The following is a 13,603-nucleotide window of genomic DNA, read 5'->3' as shown; positions in this document are numbered from 1 at the left end:
CCCACATGCCGCGGAGCAGCTAGGCCCATGAGCCATGGCTGCTGAGCCTGCACGTCCAGAGCCTGTGCTCCGCAACAGGAGAGGCCACAACAGTGAGACGCCCGCGTACCGCAGGAAAAAAAAAAAAAATAGAGAAACAGGAAAACTTTCAGAGAGGAAGAGTGAGAAAAGGGTCACCACAAGGGAACACAAACAAGAATAACATCAGGCCTCTCAACAGCGACAGAAGAGACTGGGAACAAGGGAGGCAAGGCCTTTAAATTCTGAAAGAAAGAATTCCATCCTAAAATTCTATATTCAGCCAAATTCTATATACTTTAATACTTTATTGATTAAAAAAATCATGTTCAGATATGCAAGATCAAATAAAACTTAGCTCCCATACACCCTTTCTTTAGAAGCTACTAGTCTATGTACTCCAACGAAGTGAAGAAGGCAAGAGACCTAAGAAACTGAAGATGCAACAGAGGATAATGAAAAAGTCCCCAGGTGACAGCTATGCCATATGCCTAGAAAGCAATGAGGAGATGGAACAGGAGAGAGTCCCAGAAGAACATGATAATTTTCTGAGAACAGACCCTATAAAGCAGCCAAACAGAATTTCTTCAAGGTTTTAAAAATTTACACACCCACCATCATGGTACAAGAATTTTTAACACCACCGTCACCAGTGCTGGGTATTATCATTTTCTTTAATCTTATTATTTTGAGTGTTACTGTCTTTCTTACATTATGGTGAGGTGGAGCATTTTTCCTATGTTTGTTATCCATCTGAAATTATTCTTTCATATCTTCTTTGATTTACTTGGTAGATTTTTTCATAAACACCTTCTCCTTTCTCTTATCAAATAGTAGGGGATTTAGAGAGACAGAAATATATTTACCCTTTGCTGTAAATATTTTTCTCATTTGGTTGTCTTTTTATTCGAAGTGGGGATTTTACTTACATATGACTTTAATCTCTCCTAGTCAAAGCTATAAATCCATTCCTAAATATTTTGTTCCTTGGTTTTTATGATTAGTAGTAAGTCATAATGACTCAGAGAGCAGAAAAAATTAAACTACATTTTCTTCTTATTTTATCATTGTTTTTAATATTTCACTCTTTTTAATCCAACTGGAATTTATTTTTGAATATAATGTAAGATAGGAATCTAATTTTATTTTGTCCCAAATAGTTAACCAATCATTTCAACATGATTCACTGAATAATTTTTCCTATCCTTACTGAGTTAAAATGATATACTCTACAAGTCTACTACTGACCTTTCAATTCTGACATTGAAAGTCTGGTCTTAGAGGTATTGTACTTTTTGGCCACTCAACAATCTTTCCCCTTCTTTTTTTACCAGCACCCTTATTTCTATATAAGAATTTATTTGGGGGACTTTAATTTTAGCATAATTAGAGGAATTTACTTGGGGTAAATTACCTCTTTCAATCAAATGTTCTTTCCAGATTAGAATCCTGACCAAAGTTACAAAAAGAATAAAAACTATCGGTACCAATTCACCTCAGCTTCATCCATCATTTCTGCTACCAAGAACTCTGGAGATGCTCTGGGACTCATATGATTTCTAAGCTGATTCCCCAACATTCCTTGTGATTCTGTGGATATGATTCCCATATTCTTCCACTGAATTCCCTATTTATGTTAACCAAAGTCGGTTTCTGTTGCATACAACCAAAAAAACACAATTGATATATTACTGAAGTTTTATAATCTGTACTAACTTCTGGTATAGTAAGTGACCACTCATTACTCTTACCAAAATGTTTTATAGATCCTCATGTGGATGAACTTTAGAATCTGTCTTCCCAAGATAATTCCACTCAATCTTTGATTGGAACTGCTTTAACCCATAATATAATCTAGGGAGGATTCATAACTTTACACTGTTAAGGGTTCCCAAAATGTCTCATCATTTTCTTTTAAGACTCTCAGTTAAATTTCGTAATTTTTAATGTATTTGTTGTTAACTGTATTCCTGTTTTTGTCACTATGGTGACAAAAACTTTTTTAGTATCTTATTCTCTGATTATTACTGGTATATTAGAGTGTAAACATAATTGCTATATATTATTTTCTTCTTGACCTCCTTATTGAATGTTCTTATTAGTGTCAATAATTTCAAAGATGATTTTCTTGACCATTTAGGGTTATTAGCATACCATCTGAAAATAATCAGAATCATACCCCCCTTCTTTCCAAAAATTATAATTTTTTATCACTGTTCTTGTTTTTATATATTTTTTTGGCTAAAATTCTCAGCACAGTGTTAACTGACAGAAGTGAGTTTAATGAGAGTACTCCAGCATTTTATCATTAAATACTCTTTATAAATGTTTATTTACTTTATAAGAATTATAAATTATGTTTAAAACAAACTTCTTTATCTATTGAAATACTTAATTTCCCACAAAGCAAAAGAAAATTTTTTTTAAAAATTAACAAATAAATTAGCTATCTCTCAAGATTAAAGTGGTTATCAGTATCATTTACTCACAAAAATCATATTTTTTCATTTGTAAACTAATGCTCCTTTCCCATCTAAAGTCTAACCTGGGGACTTCCCTCATGGCACAGTGGTTAAGAATCTTCCTGCCAATGCAGGGGACACAGGTTCAAGCCCTGGTCCAGGAAGATCCCACTTGCTGCAGAGCAACTAAGCCCATGCACAACAACTACTGAGCCTGCACTCTAGAGCTCGCAAGCCACAACTACTGAGCCCGCATGCCACAACTACTGAAGCTCACGTGCCCAGAGCCTATACTCCACAACAAGAGAAGCCACCACAATGAGAAGCCCGTGCAATTCAACGAAGAGTAGCACCCACTCGCCACAACTAGAGAAAGCCCGCATGCAGCAATGAAGACCCAACATAGCCAAAAATAAGTAATATAAATAAAAATAAATTTATAAAAAAATAAATAAAGTCTAACCTGAAAAGCACTCCACAAAACTATGTAGCTAGTACACAGCATTCAAACTACAAAATTAGAATTTGATATCTTTTCTTGTGTTGCTTCCTCAAACTTGTAATATAAACAATTACCTTCAAACTTTCCAAATATTCCAGGACAATTAATTATTAAAAATGAATAGTTTTTTTTAATTCAGAGCAAGATATAATTTACTCAAATACAAAAGTTTTCAAGGAAGCCAATATTCAATATATATAAATGTCAAAAAATTATATTTTATTACAGAGTAAAACTTTGTCCTTAAATTACTAACTAGCCATCATATATGTGCTATAAAAGAATGAGAAAATATACCTCAAACTCTTTTCTAAGACGTTCCTCTCGTTGAGTGCTAAATTCGAATTCACTTGTCTGTCGACGTAAAAGGTCAGAGCACTCCATGTGTTCGGCTTCTAATTTTTCTACTTTCTCGTGCATATTTTGTAAAGCATTATCTTGCTCCTAGAAAATAGTTCATTTTTGCATCAATAAAGTTTATAAGCCAACAATGACTAAAATTTATTCTATAAAATACAGTAAGCAACTAAACCTGTACTTCAACCATAATAATAGGTTAAGCAAGAGAGGCCAAGATATTCTCTAGCGATGTTTCAGAATATACATGTGTTTAAAAAGTGCTACTGGAGTTTTACAACTTAAAAAATCTAAATAAGGGAAGGACCTTCAAGATGGCGGAGGAGTAAGACGTGAAGACCACCTTCCTTCCCACAAATAAATCAAAAATACATCTAGGGCTTCCCTAATGGTGCAGTGGTTGGGAATCCACCTGCCAATGCAGGGGACATGGGTTCGAGCCTGGGTCCAAGAAGATCCCACATGCTGTGAAGCAACTATGCCCGTGCGCCACAACTACTGAGCCTGTGCTCTAGAGCTCACGTGCCACTACTAGTTAGCCTGCATGCCACAACTACTGAAACCCGTGCACCTAGAGACCGTTCTCTGCAACAAGAGAAGCCACCACAATAAGAAGCCTGCACAAAGCAACGAGGAGTGGCCCCCGCTCACTGCAACTAGAGAAAGCCCATGCGTACAATGAAGACCCAGTGCAGCCAAAAATAAATAAATAAATTAATAAAAAGGAAAAAAAAATCTACATATGGAACAGCTCCTAAAGAACACCTACTGAATGCTGGCAGAAGACCTCAGACCTCCCAAAAGGCAAGAAACTCCCCATGTACCTGGGTAGGGCAAAAGAAAAAAAGAAAAAACAGAGACAAAAGAATAGGGACAGGACCTGCACCTCTGGGAGGGAGCTGAGAAGGAGGAAAAGTTTCCACACACTAGGAAGCCCCTTCACTGGTGGAGACGGCGGGGTGTGGGGGGAACTTTGGAGCCATGGAGGAAAGCACAGCAACAGGGGTGCAGAGGGCAAAGCAGAGAGATTCCCTGACAGAGGATCAGGGCCGACCAGCACTCACCAGCCTGAGAGGCTTATTGGCTCACCCGTCGGGCGGGTGGGGGCTGGGAGCTGAGGCTTGGGCTTCGGAGGTCAGATCCCAGGAATAGGACTGGGGTTGGCTGCATGAAGACAGCTTGAGGGTGCTAGTGCACCACAGCTAGCCAGGAGGAGGACCTGCCGAAGAGGCAAGAGACCCTTGTTTCGGGGTGTGCAAGGAGAGGGGATTCATCCCCATTTGCCCACAGGAGGCAGAACACCGCCTAAACAAGCTCCAGAGACAGGCGTGAGCCATGGCTATCAGCTCGGACCCCAGAGACGGGCATGAAACACTAACGCAGCCATGAAGAATGCTGTATGCAAGCACAGGTCACTATCCACACACACACAACCCACCCATGGAGGCTATGCAGACCGCCACTGCCAGGGTCCCGTGATCCAGGGACAACTTCCCCGGGAGAACACACAGCACACCTCAGGCTGTTGCAATGTCACACTGGCTTCTGCCACCACAGGCTTGCCCCACATTCCAATTCTGACTACTGTCCCCTCCCTCCCCATGGCTTGAGTGAGCCAGAGCCCCCTAATCAGCTGCTGCTTAAACCCCCTCCTGTCTGGGTGGGGAAAGATGACTGACAGAGACCTACACGCAGAGGTGGGGCCAAAGCAGAACCCCAGAAGCTGTGCAGACAAAGAAGAGAAAAGGAAGTTTCTCCATGCAGCCTCAGGAGCAGCTGATTAAATCTCCACAATCAACTTGATGTACCCTGAATCTACGGAACACCTAAATAGACAAATCGTCCCAAAATTGAGGCAGCGGATTTTGAGAGCAACTGTAGACTTGGCGTTTGCTGTCTGCAACTGATTTGTCACTGATTTTCATGTTTATCTTAGTTTAGTTTTTAGCACTTGTTATCATTGGTGGATTTGTTTATTGGTTTGGTTACTATCTTCTTTTTTTATTATTTTTCTTTTTATGTTAATATTTTTTTTTCTTTCTTTTTTTCTCCCTTCTCTTCTGAGCCGTGTGGCTGACAGAGTCATGGTGCTCCAGCCCAGTGTCAGGCCTGAGCCTCCGAGGTGGGAGAGCCGAGTTCAGGACACTGGACCACCACAGACCTCCCAGCCCCACGTAATATAAATTGATTACAGCTCTCCCAGAGATCTCAGTCTCAACACTAAGACACAGCTCCACCCAACAGCAAGCAAGCTCCAGTGCTGGATGCCCCATGCCAAACAACTAGCAAGACAGGAACACAACCCCACCCATTAGCAGAGAGGCTGCCTAAAATCATAATAAGGTCACAGACACCCCAAAACACACCACCAGATGCGGCCCTGCCCACCAGAAAGAAAAGATCCAGCCCCAACCACCAGAACACAGGCACCAGTCCCCTCCACCAGGAAACCTACACAAGCAACTCAACCAACCTCATCCACTGGGGACAGACACCAAAAACAAGAGAACTACGAGCCAGCAGCCTGCAAAAAGGAGACCCCAAACAGAGCAAGTAAACAAAATAAGAAAACAGAGAAATATGCAGCAGATGAAGAAGCAAGGTAAAAAAACACCAGACCAAACAAATGAAGAGGAAATAGGCAGTCTACCTGAAACAGAATTCAGAGTAATGATAGTAAAGATGATACAAAATCTTGGAAATAGATGGGAGAAAACAGAAGAAACATTTAACAAGGACCTAGAAGAACTAAAGAGCAAACAAACAAAGATAAATAACACAATAAATTAAAATTCTCTAGAAGGAAGCAGTAGCAGAATAACTGAGGCAGAAGAACAGATAAGTGACCTGGAAGATAAAATGATGGAAATAACTACCACAGAGCAGAATAAAGGAAAAAAATGAAAAGAATTGATGACAGTCTCAGAGAGCTCTGAGACAACATTAAACTTACCAACATTCGAATTATAGGAATCCCAGAGGAAGAAGAGAAAAAGAAAGGGACTGAGAAAATATTTGAAGAGATTATACTTGAAAACTTCCCTTACATGGGAAAGGAAATAGTCAATCAGGTCCAGGAAGCACAGAGACTCCCATACAACATAAATCCAAGGAGAAACACGCCAAGACACATATTAATCAAACTATCAAAAATTAAATACATAGAAAAAATATTAAAAGCAGCAAAGGAAAAGCAACAAGTAACATACAACGGTATCCCCAAAAGGTTAACAGCTGATCTTTCAGCAGAAACTCTGCAAGTCAGAAGGGAGTGGCAGGACATATTTAAAGTGATGAAAGGGAAAAACCTACAACCAAGATTACTCTACCCAGCAAAGATCTCATTCAGATTTGATGGAGAAATTAAAACCTTTACTGACAGGTAAAAGTTAAGAGAATTCAGCACCACCAAACCAGCTTCAAAACAAATGCAAAAGGAACTTCTCCAGGCAGGAAACACAAGAGAAGGAAAAGACCTACAAAAACAAACCCAAAACAATTAAGAAAATGGTAATAGGAACATATATATCAATAATTACCTTAAATGAAAATGGATTAACTGCTCCAACCAAAAGACACAGACTGGCTGGATGGATACAAAAACAAGACCTGTATATATGCTGTCTACCAGAGACCCACTTCAGACCTAGGGACACATACAGACTGAAAGTGAGGGGATGGAAAAAGATATTCCACGAAAATGGAAATCAAAAGAAAGCTGGAGGGGCTTCCCTGGTGGCTCAGTGGTTGGGAATCTGCCTGCCAATGCAGGGGACTTGGGTTCGAGCCCCGGTCTGGGAAGATCCCACATGCCGCGGAGCAACTAGGCCCGTGAGACACAACTACTGAGCCTGCGCGTCTGGAGCCTGTGCTCCGCAACGGGAGAGGCCGCAACAGTGAGAGGCCCGCGCACTGCGATGAAGAGTGGCCCCCACTAGCCTCAGCTGGAGAAAGCCCTCGCACAGAAACAAAGACCCAACACAGCCAAAAATAAATAAATACATACATACATTTAAAAAAAAAGCTGGAGTAGCAGTTCTCTTATCAGACAAAATAGACTTTAAAATAAAGAACTATTATAAGAGACAAAGAAGGACACTACATAATGATCAAGGAATCAATCTGAGAAAAAGATATAACAATTGTAAACATTTATGCCCCCAACATAGGAGCACCTCAATACATAAGGCAAATGCTAACAGCCATAAAAGGGGAAATAGACAGTAACATAAGAATAGCAGGGGACTTTAACACCCCACTTTCACCAATGGACAGATCATGTGAAATGAAAATAAATAAGGAAACACAAGCTTTAAATGACACATTACACAAGATGGACTTAACTGATATTTATAGAACATTCCATCCAAAACAACAGAACACACATTTTTCTCAAGTGCTCATGGAACATTCTCCAGGATAGAACATAACCTGGGTGACAACTCAAGCCTTGGTAAATTTGAGAAAACTGAAATCGTATCAAGTATCTTTTCTGATCACAAAGCTATGAGACTAAATATCAATTACGGGAAAAAAAAACTAAAAAATTCAAACATATGGAGGATAAAAACTATGCTCCTAAAAAACCAAGAGATTACTGAAGAAATCAAAGAGGAAATCAAAAAATACCTAGACACAAATGAAATGAAAACATGATGACCAAAAGCCTATGGGATGCAGCAAAAGCAGTATTAAGAAGGAAGTTTATAGCAATACAATCCTACATCAAGCAACAAGAAAAACCTCAAATAAACAACCTAACCTTACACCTAAAGATATTAGAGAAAGAAGAACAAAAAACCCCAAAGTTAGCAGAAGGAAAGAAATCATAAAGATCAGAAATAAATGAAAAAGAAATGAAGAAAACAATAGCGAAGATCATTGGTTCGTTGAGAAGATAAACAAAACTGATAAACCATTAGCCAGACTCATCAAGAAAAAAAGGGAGAACACTCAAATGAACAGGATTAGAAATGAAGAAGGAGAAGTAACAACTGACACTGCAGAAATACAAAGGATCATGAGAGATTACTACAAGCAACTCTATGCCAATAAAATGGACAACCTGGAAGAAATGCACAAATTCTTAGAAAGGCACAACCTTCCGAGATTGAACCAGGAAGAAATGGAAAATATAAACAGACCAATCACAAGTACTGAAATTGAAACTGTGATTAAAAATCTTCCAACAAACAAGAGTCCAGGACCAGATGGCTTCACAGGTGAATTCTATCAAACATTGAGAGAAGAGCTAACACCCATCCTTCTCAAACTCTTCCAAAATATAGCAGAGGGAGGAGCACTCCCAAACTCATCTACAAAGCCACCAGCATCCTGATACCAAAACCAGGCAAAGATGTCACAAAAAGAGAAAACTACAGGCCAGTAACACTGATGAACATAGATGCAAAAATCCTGAGCAAAATACCAGGAAACAGAATCCAACAGCATATTAAAAGGATCATACACCATGATCAAGTGGGGTTTATCCCAGGAATGCAAGGATTCTTCAATATATGCAAATCATTCAATGTGATACACCATATTAACAAACTGAAGGAGAAAAACCATATGATGATCTCAATAGATGCAGAAAAAGCTTTTGACAAAATTCAACACCTATTTATGATAAAAACTCTCCAGAAAGTAGGCATAGAGGGAACCTACCTCAACATAATAAAGGCCATATATGACAAACCCACAGCCAACATCGTCCTCAATGGTGAAAAACTGAAAGCATTTACTCTAAGATCAGGAATAAGACAAGGTTGCCCACTCTCACCACTCTTATTCAACATAGTTTTGCAAGTTTAAGCCACAGCAATCAGAGAAGAAAAAGAAATAACAGGAAGCCAAATCGGAAAAGAAGAAGTAAAACTGTCACTGTTTGCAGATGGTATAATACTATACATACAGAATCCTAAAGATGCTACCAGAAAATTACTAGAGCTAACCAGCAAATTTGGTAGAGTAGCGGGATACAGAATTAAGGCACAGAAATCTCTTGCATTCCTGTAAATTAATGATGAAAAATCTGAAAGAGAAATTAAAGAAACACTCCCATTGACGATTGCAACAAAAAGAATAAAATACCTAGGACTAAACCTACCTAAGGAGACAAAAAACCTATATGTAGAAAACTATAAGACACTGATAAAAGAAATTAAAGATGATACCAACAGATGGAGAGATATACCATGTTCCTGGATTGGAAGAATCCACATTGTGAAAATGACTATACTACCCAAAGCAATCTACAGATTCAGTGCAATCTGTACCAAACTACCAATGGCATTTTTCACAGAACTAGAATAAAAAATTTCACAATTTGTATGGAAACACAAAAGACCCCAAATAGCCAAAGAAATCCTGAGAAGGAAGAACAGAACTGGAGGAATCAGGCTCCCTGACTTCAGACTATACTACAAAGCTACAGTAATCAAGACAGTATGGTAATGGCACAATAACAGAAATATAGACCAATGGAACAGGATAGAATGCCCAGAGATAAACCCATGCACATATGGTCACCTTAATTTGGATAAAGGAGGCAAAAGTATACAATGGAGAAAAGACAGCCTCTTCAATAAGTGGTGCTGGGAAAACTGGACAGCTACATGTGAAAGAATGAAATTAGAACACTCCCTAACACCATACACAAAAATAAACTCAAAATGGATTAAAGACCTAAATGTAAGGCCAGACATTATAAAACCCTTAGAGGAAAACATAGGCAGAACACTCTATGACATAAATCACAGCAAGATCCTTTTTGACCCACCTCCTAGAGAAATGGAAATAAATACAAAAAGAAACAAATGGGACTAAATGAAACTTAAAAGCTTTTGCACAGCAAAGGAAACCATAAACAAGACCAAAAGACAACCCTCAGAATGGGAGAAAATATTTGCAAATGAAACAACTGACAAAGGATTAATCTCCAAAATTTACAAGCAGCTCATGCTTTTCAATAACAAAAAAACAAATAACCCAATCCAAAAATGGGCAGAAGACCTAAACAGACATTTCTCCAAAGAAGATATACAGATTGCCAACAAACACATGAAAGAATGCTCAACATCATTAATCATTAGAGAAATGCAAATCAAAACTACAAAGAGATATCATCTCACACCAGTCAGAATGGCCATCATCAAAAAATCTAGAAACAATAAATGCTGGAGAGGGTGTGGAGAAAAGGGAACACTCTTGCACTGCGTGTGGGAATGTGAATTGGTACAGCCACTATGGAGAACAGTATGGAAGTTCCTTTAAAAACTACAAATAGAACTACCATATGACCCAGCAATCCCACTACTGGGCATATATCCTGAGAAAACCATGATTCAAAAAGAGTCATGTACCAAAATGTTCATTGCAGCTCTATTTACAATAGCCAGGAGATGGAATCAACCTAAGTGCCCATCATCGGATGAATGGATAAAAAAGATGTGGCACATATATACAATGGAATATGACTCAGCCATAAAAAGAAACGAAATTGAGCTATTTGTAATGAGGTGTATAGACCTAGAGTCTGTCATACAGAGTGAAGTAAGTCAGAAAGAAAAAGACAAATACCGTATGCTAACATATATATATGGAATTTAAGAAAAAAAAATGTCATGAAGAGCCTAGGGGTAAGACAGGAATAAAGACACAGACCTACTGGAGAACAGACTTAAGGATATGGGGAGGGGGAAGGGTGAGCTGTGACAAAGCAAGAGAGAGGCATGGACATATATACACTACCAAACATAAGGTAGATAGGTAGTGGGAAGCAGCCGCATGGCACAGGGATATCAGCTCGGTGCTTTGTGACCGCCTGGAGGGGTGGGATAGGGAGGGTGGGAGGGAGGGAGACACAGGAGGGAAGAGATATGGGAACATATGTATATGTATAACTGATTCACTTTGCTATTAAGCAGAAACTAACACACCATTGTAAAGCAATTATACCCCAATAAAGATGTTAAAAAAAAAAAAAAGACACCAACCTACTAGAGAATGGACTTGAGGACACGGGGAAGGGGAAGCTGAGACAAAGTGAGAGACTGGCATGGACATATATACACCGCCGAATGTAAAATAGATAGCTAGTGGGAAGCAGCCGCATAGCACAGGGAGATCAGCTCGGTGATTTGTGACCACCTAGAGGGGTGGGATAGGGAGGGTGGGAGGCAGACACAACAGGGAGGAGATATGGGGATATATGTATATGTATAGCTGATTCACTTTGTTATAAAGCAGAAATTAACACACCATTGTAAAGCAATTATACTCCAATAAAGATGTTAAAAAAAAAAAAACGAACAACCTAATCAAAAAATGGGCAGAAGACCTAAATAGACATTTCTCCAAACAAGATATACAGGTTGCCAACAAACACATGAAAGGATGCTCAACATCACTAATCACTAGAGAAATGCAAATCAAAACTACAATGAGGTATCACCTCACACCGGTCAGAAGAGCCATCATCAGAAAATCTACGAACAATAAATGCTGGAGAAGGTGTGGAGAAAATAGAACCCTCTTGCACTGTTGGTGGGAATGTAAATTGATACAGCCACTAAGGAGAACAGTATGGAGGTTTCTTAAAAAACTCAAAATAGAACTGCCATAGGACCCAGCAATCCCACTATTGGGCATATACCCTGAGAAAACCATAATTCAAAAAGAGTCATGCACCCCAGTGTTCATTGCAGCTCTATTTACAGTAGCCAGGACATGGAAGTAACCTAAGTGCCCATCGACAGATGAATGGATAAAGAAGATGTGGGGCTTCCCTGGTGGCACAGTGGTTGAGAGTCCACCTGCTGATGCAGGGGACACGGTTTGTGCCCCAGTCCGGGAAGATCCCACATGCCGCAGAGTGGCTGGGCCCGTGAGCCATGGCCTCTGGGCCTGCGCGTCCAGAGCCTGTGCTCCACGACGGGAGAGGCCACAGCAGTGAGAGGCCCGCGTACTGCAAAAAAAAAAACAAAAAGATGTGGCACATATACACAATGGAATATTACTCAGCCATAAAAAGAAATGAAATGGAGTTATTTGTAGTGAGTTGGATGGACCTAGAGTCCGTCAAACAGAGTGAAGTATGTCAGAAAGAGAAAAACAAATACTGTATGCTGACAGATATATATGGAATCTAAGAAAAAAAAATACGGTTCTGATAAACCTAGGGGCAGGTCAGAAATAAAGATGCAGACGTACAGAATGGACTTGAGGACACGGGGAGGGGCATGGGTAAGCTGGGACGAAGTGAGAGAGTGGCATGGACATATATACACTACCAAATGTAAAATAGCTAGTGGGAAGCAGCTGCATAGCACAGAGAGATCAGCTAGGTGCTTGGTGACCCCCTAGAAGGGTGGGATAGGGAAGGTGGGAGGGAGATGCTAGAGGGAGGGGATATGGGGATATATGTATACATATAGCTGATTCACTTTGTTATACAGCAGAAACTAACACAACACTGTAAAGCAATTATACTCCAATAAAGATGTTGAAAAAATCTGATTAATACATATTACAACTGAAAATGTAGATAGCTTACTATAATTTTACCCTAGTTCAAATGACCTCTGAGGGTATTTACATAATGTTATAGTTCAACTGACATATATTAGGTTTTCCCTTCTTATTAAAATTTGACTAAAATGTTTAGTAATACAAATGTGTATTGCTCCTTTGTGTGATAAGGAATGATTAGCTTGAATGCCTAATAATGGCTCTTGAGAGATTTTTATGTGAGCTCAGGGTACTTTAACTATGCTTAGAGCTTTTTAAGTTGCAGCCACTAGATGGCTGTATTTCATTTTCTCTTCAGTGTTCAAGTTTATAAATCTTTGCTGTACTACTGAAAGAAAAATGACATCAGGTAGTTCTACTTAAATCTCTCGATCTTCTTTTCCAACTAAACTCAGAAATCAGAGTTGAATTTTATGGAAGTTCAAATATAAAGTTAACACACATATCAAAGATATTTTCCACAGTAACTAATCTAGATTCATCTTTCCTACTTAAGGTCTTTGACAAAGCCCTTTTTCCCACCTTCCCCTCACCAGCATAATCTTACTCAGGAACATACAAACATATATTTATACATGCATCCAGGTATTCCTAGCCACTCAAAAGGTGTCATCAGAATCTGAGTGAGAAAGTTGCAAGCACCAACTATAATTCTCTATAAAAGATTCTAGTCTGGAAAGTAACCAGCAGTATAGTCCACAGTCAAAGGATGAAGAACAAAATTTACTTTAAT

General features: G+C 39.2%; 1 protein-coding gene across 1 annotated transcript in view; it reads right to left on the bottom strand.

Annotated features, from left to right (window-relative positions):
- CCDC171 (coiled-coil domain containing 171) overlaps window positions 1-13,603 on the bottom strand; it is a 362,781-nt gene that overhangs the window by 291,130 nt on the left and 58,048 nt on the right. Inside the window, exon 7 of the mRNA XM_032636251.1 lies at window positions 3,280-3,426. Coding sequence (XP_032492142.1) covers window positions 3,280-3,426 — 147 coding nt within the window. The remainder of the gene's footprint in view (window positions 1-3,279; window positions 3,427-13,603) is intronic.

Source organism: Phocoena sinus, chromosome 6 (assembly GCF_008692025.1).
Source record: "Phocoena sinus isolate mPhoSin1 chromosome 6, mPhoSin1.pri, whole genome shotgun sequence".
Taxonomy (NCBI): Eukaryota; Metazoa; Chordata; class Mammalia; order Artiodactyla; family Phocoenidae; genus Phocoena; species Phocoena sinus.
This window is presented reverse-complemented; position numbering and strand designations above follow the sequence as displayed.